The 12,139-nt window shown below is 32.5% G+C and overlaps 1 protein-coding gene across 1 annotated transcript in view; it reads left to right on the top strand.

Moving 5' to 3' along the window:
- LOC123654191 (ATP-binding cassette sub-family D member 3) overlaps positions 1-12,139 on the top strand; it is a 41,591-nt gene that overhangs the window by 11,247 nt on the left and 18,205 nt on the right. The window contains exons 3-4 of the mRNA XM_045590114.1: positions 8,548-8,617; positions 9,424-9,521. Of these exons, the coding sequence (XP_045446070.1) occupies positions 8,548-8,617; positions 9,424-9,521 (168 nt within the window). The remainder of the gene's footprint in view (positions 1-8,547; positions 8,618-9,423; positions 9,522-12,139) is intronic.

Here is a 12,139-nt window from a genome sequence, read left to right as displayed (position 1 = left end):
ACTTAAATACCAAAATTACAAAATATAAATTTTCGACATAAACTAATAACCGATTTTTATTTTTTATGTATTTTATTATTATTATTAATAACAAGGAGTCACTATATCAATTTTCAGACCTCTAGCATCAAAATTTGCGGAAGTCTCATACAAACTTCCACCCCCCAGTTTAAGGGGTTGGGGGGTAAAAGTTCCAAGTTTTAGAATTTTTTTGTTGTTTGTGTACTAATACTAGCTTACATACCAAATTTCAGCTTTCTGGGACTTCAGGAAGTGCTCTAAGAATTTTGATGATCATCAGTGAGTGACGAAATCGGGGTTTTTTAGATATCAATAAAATCTAAAGTATAAGAGCTATGCAATTGAAACTTTATATGTTTAATAAGTTCACTATTGACATCATATCCCCAGAATTTTGTTTATCTGGTATAATCCAAACCCAAGTTATGAGGGTTCAAAAAAACGACGAAGCACTTCGAGAAAAGATAGGTAGTGCTTTTCGTTTTTTTTTTATTTTTTTTTTATTTTTTTTATTTTTGGTTCGTCTTGGCGGGGGCACTACCGTGCCCCCAGATACTTCTATAACAATAAAGAACAGAGTATAAATGCATGTTTGTGTCAATTACATGGTAATGAATGAAATGAAAATTCCACAATCTTTTGTAGATTGTAATAGGTATCTCAAACTCGGAACAAATATTCCTTATCATTTGTTTTGTAATAAAATCTATGCGTTTAAGTTACATCTAAATTACAATAGTAGTCTATGAAAAATTGTTAAAATCAATGATAAAAATATTACGCAAATACTAACGTAAAATTTCATTATTCTGTTTAAGTTATTTCCATTGTGTAAATAAAGTAAGGGCGGTATGTTCATACGCTCACGGAGACAAATATTTAATAGACAGAAAGTACATGTAGTATTCATAAACAACATAAGATAACTCATAGTTGTATTTGCTCGCCAACGAAAAAAACCGACTTCAATTACATCGACGAGTAATAAACGTAGATCGAAGAAAAAATAGTCAAGTAACTACGCGTTATCAAAGATTACTCACAAAGTAGTTATCACATCTCAATAAAATTTATATGTGACCACATGACAAACATCAGCTTTCGATTAAATTAAAAATTACTAAAATCGGTACACCAGTATAAAGTTATTGCAGATTTTCGAGAGTTTCCATTGATTTCTCTGGGATTCCATCATCAGATCCTGGTTTCCTTATCATGGTACTAAACTTGGGATATCTCCTTTCGAACAAAAAAAGAATTATCAAAATCGGTACATCCAGTAGAAAGTTGTGCGGTATAATACAACGTAGGTCGAAGAAAAAAGCGTCAAGTAAAAACGCATTATTAGATATAACTCGAAAAGTAGTTCTTAGATCTCAAATAAATTTAAATGGGACCAATTGACATACACCACCTTCCGATTTAAAAAAAAATTGTCGAAATCGGTCCACACGGTCAGAAGTTCTGATGTAACATACATTAAAAAAAAAAAACCTACAGTCGAATTGAGAACCTCCTCCTTTTTTGGAAGTCGGTTAAAAACTAAATATATTCTACAATGAAGAAAATATAGGAAAATGCAGAATTACGAGGCTAACTTTGATCCTTAATATAACACTGTATGTAAAGTAGACACAATATTCGCGGTACCTAATTCGACTGTATTTTATATGAGTTAAAGAGTAATTAAAAGATTATACAACAGCTTTATTTATTGTGATTCTTTTATAAAAAAAATATATATAAATTTATAATTTTATTCAAATAAAATTCGTATGACTTTAATGATAAAATATCAAGACGATGCGTTCTCGTAACGGTCACAGCACTGGTAGGTATGTCGCTGTTGTGCTAGCGGTTGCGGTTCGATCCCCGAACATAACAGACATTTGTATTGGCCATACAGATCTTTGCGGTGGTCTGTGTTTGTGCAGTCCTTGTGGGTCTCCCCACCGTGCCTCGGAGAGCACGCTGAGCCGACGGTTCTGGTTGTTATCTTGTACACCGGATAGCGATACTAAATACGCGATAAGCTACTCATAGTAGGGAATTTATCCGCCAACCCGCATTTGAGCAGCATGGTTGATGAAGCTCTGATCCTTCTCATATATGGGGAAAAGAGGTCCGTACCCAGCAGTGGGATATTACAGGCTGAAACGCGGATAGTGATAATATTAATCTAATAATTAAAACAAACTATAAAAAGCCGTAAAGGTACGCCCAAATCGCGCTAAATTGTGGAGGCCTATATCCAGCAGTGGACTGTATTAGGCTGAAGTGATGAAAAACGGCGTCATTTAATTGTCTATAGGATAAGCATAAATAAAGCATGATGTTTGATGATGAAAAAAGTCACGGGCAATTAGTAACCTATGTACCTATGTACAATTGAGTGTTCTAGATGTGGACATAGCATGCATTACACAATAATTGTGTTTGCTCGCAAACGAAAAAAAAACCGACTTCAATTACATCGACGAGTAATACAACGTAGATCGACGAAAAAATAGTCAAGTAACAGCGCATTATCCAAGATTACTCAAAAAGTAGTTATCAGATCTCGATGAAATTTAAATGTGACCACATGATAAACATCAGCTTTCGATTAAATTAAAAATCATTAAAATCGGTACACCTAATAAAAAGTAATTGCGGATTTTCAAGAAGTTCCCTCGATTTCTCTGGGATCCCATCATCAGATCCTGGTTTTCTTATCATGGTACTAAACTTGGGATATCTCCTTTCCAACAAAAAAAGAATTATCAAAATCGGTACATCCAGTAGAAAGTTATGTGGTATAATACAACGTAGGTCGACGAAAAAAGCGTCAAGTAAAAACGCATTATTAGATATAGCTCGAAAAGTAGTTGTTAGATCTCAAATAAATTTAAATGGGACCAATTGGCACACACCACCTTTCGATTAAAAGAAAATTTGTCGAAATCGCTCCACCCAGTCAAAAGTTCTGATGTAACATACATAAAAAAAAAAAAAAAAAAAAAAATACAGTCGAATTGAGAACCTCCTCCTTTTTTGGAAGTCGGTTAAAAAGAAACTAAAATCAAAACAGGTAACTTAACAATAGTGCAAAATCAAAAGTTAGGTATATAAAATACTAAAACACATGCAGTTCAAATAATAAAAGAAAAAGAAATTTAACATTTCAATATAAAAATGGAAAAATTAATTACAATTTAATATACTTAATGCTTACTGTAATATACTTACTGCTTATAATGTAATGTGTTTTCGACATTAAATTAGAAGCATTGGAACTCAAATTAATTAATTATACCTCTAAAACAACATATTATATGTAATCGCTAAAAACCTGTTTCGTCTCATAAATGAATGTAGGTGAGGCCAACGTTCACCGATCATCACGAGGCATGACTAAAATAAGTATACCAAATGATACTTCATTTTTAAATTCTTAAACATTACGTCGCGAAAGTAGGAAAAAAATTCAATGTATTTTGTTTAAACACAGTAATATTAAAATAAAAAAAAATAAAGTGTATTTTAGAACATTATATTAGAATGAATTAATATTGGTTAATATTACATGCTTACATACATATAGAACTTTGTATGAATTTTTATTTACTCTGTGTGCAAGTGTGAACCTTAGCAGTAAGTTGGAATTATGAAAATGTAGGTTAAATTACAAGTCTTATATAATAATATTTTGTAAAAATAAATTATATTTTATAACACTAATTGCGTCGCACAGTTTTATACACGTAATATAAGTAGAAAATAGTAGGTTAAATAGAATGTAACACCCATTGATTATATATTAATGAAATGATGATTTAGTTATATCAAATAAATAAAGCTAAATATTGAAGTAGAGCATTACAGGAAAAATCATATTCAAAATCTGGAGCAGTAGGACTCGGGAAGTGCATCAACCTTACTGAAGGTCACAGCTAAATAATAATCCTCTCGAGTAGTGTTATGTTCCTGTGATGTGTAAGGTAGCCAGAGCTCCTTTGAAAGCGCTGCGCTAACAGCGGGGTTTATCATTAGATAGGCAAATCCCTTGTGATGCATCCGATTTTACTATAGAATAGAGTAGCCGAACTTAGGGTTATTTACAACCTTAGGGGTAGAAAAAAATATCCTGAAGTCTAAAAATAAAACTATAACGACTTGTAACCAACAAATATATCATGTAAATACATATATTGCTATGAACAAGTATTGATAGAGACGATGACACTTTTTGAAGGTTGAAAAATACGTATAAAATATATAATCGCATTATATAAGGACATAATATATAGTCTTACAATTTTCATAAATTGAAAAGAAGTGATTTTTATTATACCCTTTTTTTACGTGGGGAAAATCAATCATGGATGCGCGGGGCGCCAGAGGGTTATATCAGACTCCTACTGACTAAAAAAACCACCACGTGTGAGGAGTTGTCCGCCTGGGTGAGGCGAGATGGGGTCGCGCTAGCATTCGCCACCTCGCCCTGAACTATTGTTGTACCTAATTCAATCTTAATAAAAGTTGCTTATTCCTCAACTTATCGACAGACTGTTATACGATATCATGGTTTGCGTTTTGAATTAATTTCATATACATACAACGTTAACACGTTAAACTGGCGTTCTTCAATTTAACTGAGATATTAGAATCCATATTATAAGCTAAAGATACAAGTTACGTGTCCTAACGCTTTAATAAAATTAATTATTAAATATTATCATATATATTAATACGCTGTCTCCCTTTTTTAGAAAAAACCTCACAATTACTCCACATAAATTATATATCATTTATAGACAATTGCTTCCTCTACCGGCATCCACAACTAAAAAATATATTATTACTTTTGCTTTTGTTATTAAAATTATATAAAGGAAGGATAAACTTTTAACTTAACAAGTTCAGTGTTTCCTTCCTCGATTACAGTTTTTGTTTGAATAAATTCCCAAATAGAAATTAAAATGTTATTATTTTGAAAAACTTATTCCAACATTTTTTTGGGGAAATAAACCGCACAATACTACTGTACATTACAAAAGTAAAAGTCGAACATAAACCAATAAAGTTTACACTGAAAAGTTTAATACTAAAATTACTAGGAAACGAAAATTAGTATGAAATGTTATAATTAGTTATGTTTAAAATGCTCTCGGTTAATAAAGTTAAAGTCAAGTCTAAGAATACGTTTTTAATTATTAAAAATAAGTTTCTCGTACAATTGTATGTGAAAGTATACGAGTATTATAATTAAGTTTATTTCGAAAACGTGTATACGTGTTATTGACTTTTCTTTAAAAAACTCGATAATTATGGTCTTCAATGAAACGAAGTTTAAAAAAATCAATCGACTTTAAAAAAGGAGGATATCAATTCGACTTTATTTTTAACTGTATATTTTATGGGTCTTACGGACCAATTGTTATGTTTATGGTTGTCGTATGGTCTGAGATCACATTTAAATGTGATCGAGATCTGACGCATACTTTCGAGTTACCCTTAGGGTTGTGCACTACAAGGAATTTTACCGTCCGGCAGTCCGATTTTGTGTACTTGGTCGTCTTTACTCAGATCGGTACGGTGCAGTTTAGGGTAGCTCTCTTCGAAATTACACGCCTCACACGTGTAATTACACGCTAGGAACGATCACTGTTTACTAACCACGCTCCGTCCCCGTCCCGTTCACGTTCTAATGTCGTCCATGTACCGTGCAGTGCATGTGCAGTATACCGTAGTATGCAGGCTATTTCGGAAGCAATAAATCGATCTAGCTAGCATTCATTTTTAGAAAATGTCGTTTTATCCGTATTTTAGGGCAATGAAAAACTACTACGATATCGTTAGAACACGAAGGTAAATTTTGCCACCATTTACTTGGTTATAAAAACTCAGATGGGAAATCGGGCGGTCCTAAAACTAGAAGACCCCGGTTAGAATCCAGATGTCTTCAGTCCGATTATTTTTTATTCCTTTTTTCAAGTTCCTTCTTTAAGAAAAACTATTATTTCGTGCCCTTTATCAACGCATCAAATTCTTATCTAAGTATTTTTTTTTTTAAGTTTATATTTTTTAATTAATATGCTAGTAAGGTCGAAAAATATAACGCTTATTTTATCAGTGTGTAATTAGTAAATAGATATTCCAAAACACAAGATTTACCAAAATAATTGTGTTTGCTCGCAAACGAAAAAAAAACCGACTTCAATTACATCGAAGAGTAATACAACTTAGATCGACGAAAAAATAGTCAAGTAACTACGCGTTATCAGAGATTACTCAAAAAGTAGTTATCAGATCTCGATAAAATTTATATGTGACCACATGATAAACATCAGCTTTCGATTAAAGTAAAAATTATCAAAATCGATACACCCAGTAAAAAGTTATTGCGGATTTTCAAGAGTTTCCCTCGATTTCTCTGGGATCCCATCATCAGATCCTGGTTTCCTTATCATGGTACCAAACTAGGGATATCCCCTTTCCAACAAAAAAAGAATTATCAAAATCGGTACACCCAGTAGAAAGTTATGTGGTATAATACAACGTAGATCGACGAAAAAAGCGTCAAGTAAAAACGCATTATTAGATATAACTCGAAAAGTAGTTGTTAGATCTCAAATAAATTTAAATGGGACCAATTGGCACACACCACCTTTCGATTAAAACAAAATTTGTCGAAATCGGTCTACATGGTCAAAAGTTCTGATGTAACATACATAAAAAAAAAAAAAAAAAAAAAAATTCAGTCGAATTGAGAACCTCCTCCTTTTTTGGAAGTCGGTTAAAAACAAAAAAAAAATATAAAAATATAAAAATTATTTCATCATCATCCTATTGCAGTCGAAAAATGGCGTGAACCCATGTGTGTTGCCCATAGTCACCACGCTGGGCAGGCGGGTTGGTGACCGCAGGGCTGGCTTTTTCGCACCGAAGACGCTGCCCCCCTTGGGCCTGAGTATTTCAAAGCCAGCAGTTGGATGGTTATCCCGCCATCGGCCGGCTTTTGAAGTTCCAAGGTGGTAGTGGAAATGTGTTATCTCTTAAACGTCTCTTACGCCACCTACGGGAAGAGAGGGGGTGGCTATATTCTTAACTGCCGTAGCCACACAACAAAAATTATAAATATATAAATTTATATTAGTGTGTATTAATAAAGACGACTTATATATTTTTCAATCTGTTTTCAATTATCATAAAATATTATATGAAAGTAATATTTATATGTCTTATCCTAATATATATATGTACTCGTAGGATTATCGACTATTGTTATTGTGCATAATATGTTTGACATATGCACATTGTTGTGTGTTCCTAAGCTAGGTAACTTAATACTTGTGTTATAGGTAATAGCCGGTTTATTAAGCTATATATATATATATATATATATATATATATATATATATATATATATATATTTATATTTGTTGATACTTAGATATATCAATTTGTGTTACACCAAAATTCGTGTCCGGATTCGAGCATAATATTCCCGGAGTAGAAAGCTGGCTCACTGTAAACTACTCTATAGGGCAAGTCATATAAAAACAATGTTTATTGAATGATTCAAGTTTTACTACTCTAATGATACTAACAGCTATGGTGAAGTCCACGCGGAAAGATAAACAAATCTACATACTTTTATGGACTTTGGTTCACGACTCGTAATCGCCTTATTTGATGACTTAATACTTCCATTAGATAACAATATCTTAGACTTTGGTTCACGACTCGTAACGCCTTATATGATGATTTAATATTTCCATTAGATAACAATATTTTATTCATTTGATTAAAAAATTAAGTTGAAAAGTAATCTAGATTGGGGTAGGTAATCAGTTAATCACGATAACCATATAAAGTTTTTTTTTTATGTCACTAGGTCGGCAAACAAGCGTACGGCTCACCTGATGGTAAGCGGTTACCGTAACTTATAGACGCCTGCAACACCAAAAACATCGCAAGCGCGTTACCGACCCAATCCCCAATCCCCCCAGGAGCTCTGGTCACGTTACTCAACAACAGGAACACAATACTGCTTGAAAACAGTATTATTTTGCTGTGATCTTCTGTAAGGTCGAGATACTACCCCAGTCGGGCTATAATAAAATATAATTATAATAAAACAACTGCTAAAACTGTAAATGAATAATGAATATGATCGTTTTATGTATTACATCTTTTAGTTTGTATATATGTATGTTATTCACGATGTTGAATTAGAATGATCAAAACACGTATAAATTAGTCTGCCATATAAAATATATGGTACAATTAACAAATTAGCGTGACAAAATTGTGTACTTTATGATAAAGCAACGACAATAAAACTAAAATATATGTTTAATGAAAATTCAGTCTATGATTTTCAATAAACAAACAATATGTTATGAAAATTATATTAATGATAGCAAAGTACAGGATAGTTAAATAAATGAAGATGCCTTGTTTATCGAGGAATACTTACGACCAATGTATGTGGTTTTTGTTTACTTAATAACTTAATAAAACCTTATTTATTTGTTTCAGATCAATAATTACAATGAATCACAAGGAGTTCAGGCGGTTATTAATACAATTCTTTATGTCGATGCCGTTGGTATGTATCATGGTATTATAAAAGAGTACATATTGAGCTACCTATATTAACATTTATGTCTGCCTTTACATTGTTTGACATGGTCTCAGAGCCAACAATCAAGTTGAATGACGCATTAAAAAAATTATAGTTTAAATATACTAATTAATTTTCCTTGTATAAAGATTTTTTGTGTAAATTAAAAAATTAAATGGAATTAAAGAAGTTATTTTTGTATCAAGAACAATGAAACTGTTCTGAAAATTTAACTGGTAATTGACTTAAGGAGAAATAAAATAATTATAAATAAATTTTTATCATTCTCTAATTCTTGTTACGAAACACACATACAAACTCGTGACATCATGATACCCCCCCTCTTTCAAAGTAGCAAGTATGAATGAATACCTCTTGAAACTTTAAAATTACTGAAACTACGAAATTCTTGGTTTTTATACAGGTTGACTGCCTGTGTCTTAACCGACTAACACGTAGAAACTACTGCATGAATTTGTATGAATTTTTCCATGATTTGAGTTCATAGCTCATACTCTAAACTTGGGATCTCTGAAGTATATGAAATTGATTGTGAAAAATATGCATAGCTACTCAATCTGACACATCAACATCTGTCTGAATACATCAGCTGCATGTGTCATGTACGTGTCAATGAAAATCTGGTTCAATTTTTCTGTTATCCAATTAATATTAAATGAATGACACATCACTGTATGAGCATTGTTATACTTTATAACTAACTCTTGACAGATTATTATTTTATTAGGCACATAATATGGTTTTCTTAATTTTCACATGTATTATTTCAGATTTCCCTGGTTAACAATGTACTAAAATGGAGTATAGGAGAAGTGAAACTAAGATTAAGAACAAATCTGTCGTTACATTTATATCAACAGTATCTGAAGTGAGTAAACATATTATATCCCTTATTAATTTAGAATTAAAAGCAGATAAATATCTAAAAATGAATGCTTTCGTTAAATTCTTTTTTGGTTATTATTATGCGCTTTAAATTGCGTATCATCTTGTAACAAGATATTTTATGTCAGTTACTTAAGTTATCGCTACTATTCATAATGTACATCAAAGAGGAGGATTGACTCAAATTTTGTGTCGAGTTCCTTTATTCTATATACTACTCGATGCTTATGGCACTACTGCTAAAGTAGCTATATATACTTTATGTTCAAAATCCTGTGTCTGTGCGCAACTCGTAGTTACTGTAACCTATACATTAGTGCTTTACAGCCTTTTTGATTACGCTACCCCTTTTCACTTGAAAGTGCTAGCGACATTCCTAAGACTATACTGAAACCTAAAACTACCTCACATCACTGTAAATTGCTTCTAAACCCCTTTGGAGGTCGCGCTTAAAGAACAATGCTCTACGCCAACTCGGTAAAACTAATTCGTTTATATAATAAGATTGTTATCTTTCACGGTAAAATATATTAAATTTATACATTTTTTTTAAATTATATTTGACGTCATAATAGTCAATAGACGTCATAGTAGATCAAAGATAAGAGTTTTTATTACCCTGCATCTTAACAAAAAAGCTTTTGTATTACAATGCTATTAAAACTACATTACACAATTAAATGTGGATAATGTGGATGTGGACGTAGACATACACTTACGCTTCAGCCTCTAATATCCCATTGCTGGGCATTGGCCTCTTTCCCCATCTAAGAGAAGGATCAGAGCTTAATCCACCACGCTGCTTCTATGCGGGTTTTGCGGATATATTCCCTTCTATGAGTAACGATCGCTATCAGGTGTATATGATAATATGATAATAACTGGGACCGTCAGCTTAACGTGCTCTTCGAGGCACACGCACCATTACACCAGAGCGGTCGTCAACACTTACACAATATTGTTTTACCCGGCCGATGCACATGAGGAATATTTAGGAAAAACGAATTCGCTAGAGGTTTTTATGAGAGCAATAGAAGTAAAAATATTTATTCTTTTACCTTTTTTCCGCTATTACATAAAATCTGTAGCACGGTGTTAGGATGCGGCTTAAGGAAGTTATGATCATAGAGTTCTAACTCTTGTCTATAACAGTCTATTCGCGTTAAGAAAATAGTGACTCATCGCTGTCACTGTCTGAAAAACTTATTTTAATAGTTCAATTTGAATACGTTCTAATTCTAACTACGATTTGATTTATCAAGGGGCGTGGCTTAGCTAAGTGACAGCGATGACTCCCTATTGTCTTAACGCGAATATACTATAGTAGTGGTTATATAAGTAATTGTAAAATGAGAAAACTGAAAAGTAAATTCCATACTACGAAGACGTAGTTATAAGCTAGTGTATGACTACAAAAATAATACGCCTAATTTTCGTTATACCGTTACAGCGATAATTTGTAATGATTAGTGTCCTTATAGTTGGCCTCCTATTGATTGTTCGGTAAATGGAAACGATGTTACGAAATTCAGATAAGGTTAGATACATCACCTACAGATATGTATCTAACTAAAAGTTTCAATGACAAATGAAAAAAATATTTTATTTGTTATTTATAATATTTTGCTCAGTGGGCCAATGACATGTCTGTTGAAGCAGGCGTTGCCATTGCGGGGGTCATGTCCGAGTAATAGTTATAATAGGTATGGGGACATCGAAACTGTTTTTGAAATAATTGTGTTTGCTAGCAAACGAAAAAAACCGACTTCAGTTACATCGACAAGTAAATACAACGTAAGTAGACGAAAAAAATTAACAAACGCACTAGTCGTCACTACGATTTTCGAGGGTTCCTCTCGATTTATCTAGGACTTCATCATCAGATCCTGGTTTCCTTATTACCACCCTTGGGATATCTCCTTTCTAAAAAAAAAAAAGAATTATCAAAAAATCGGTTCATTAACGACGATGTTATCCCCGAACATACATAATATATACGGTCGAATTGAGTAACCTCCTCCTTTTTTGAAGTTGGTTAAAAACTTCGCATTGTATTTCGTTCGTTCGTTCGGCGTTATTTCTAATATTTTAATTACGTTAACTTTTTAACCAATATTGTTCTACAAGCGGGTAGGGTCGAAAGGCTACTCAAATATATTTTGAAGAGTCTAGTGTCGATATATATATAATCGTCCTACTGTAAGAAGAAGGTCTCTTCTTAGTCTCAAGGATTCAACCTTAATGCTCCAAACGGTTCTTTAGCAAGTTGGTGGATATTTTCCTTTATAACTGTAAAAGCAATGATCATTGTCAAGTGTATTAAACAAATAACGAGGTCGACGACTTTAAGTTCTTTCCGGGACAAGACCGGATGAAATATTTGTATAAATACAACTGCGTGTATCTGCTTCCAATGCCAATTGAACTCCACTGTCCACGGTACAAATAAAATTTTCGAATCTCTACTTCCGAACTATTTTCAATTGCACTGGTTTTATTATTTTCAACATTATAGGTGTAATAAAATAATCCTCTTAATAGTTGAAAATAATATGCTCAATTTAATGTAAAGCAACTCATAAGCATGACTTGCACACTCTT

This window comes from Melitaea cinxia, chromosome 6 (assembly GCF_905220565.1).
Source record: "Melitaea cinxia chromosome 6, ilMelCinx1.1, whole genome shotgun sequence".
Lineage (NCBI taxonomy): Eukaryota > Metazoa > Arthropoda > Insecta > Lepidoptera > Nymphalidae > Melitaea > Melitaea cinxia.
The sequence above is the reverse complement of the archived record's forward strand: the minus strand, read 5'-3'. Positions and strand labels throughout refer to the sequence as shown.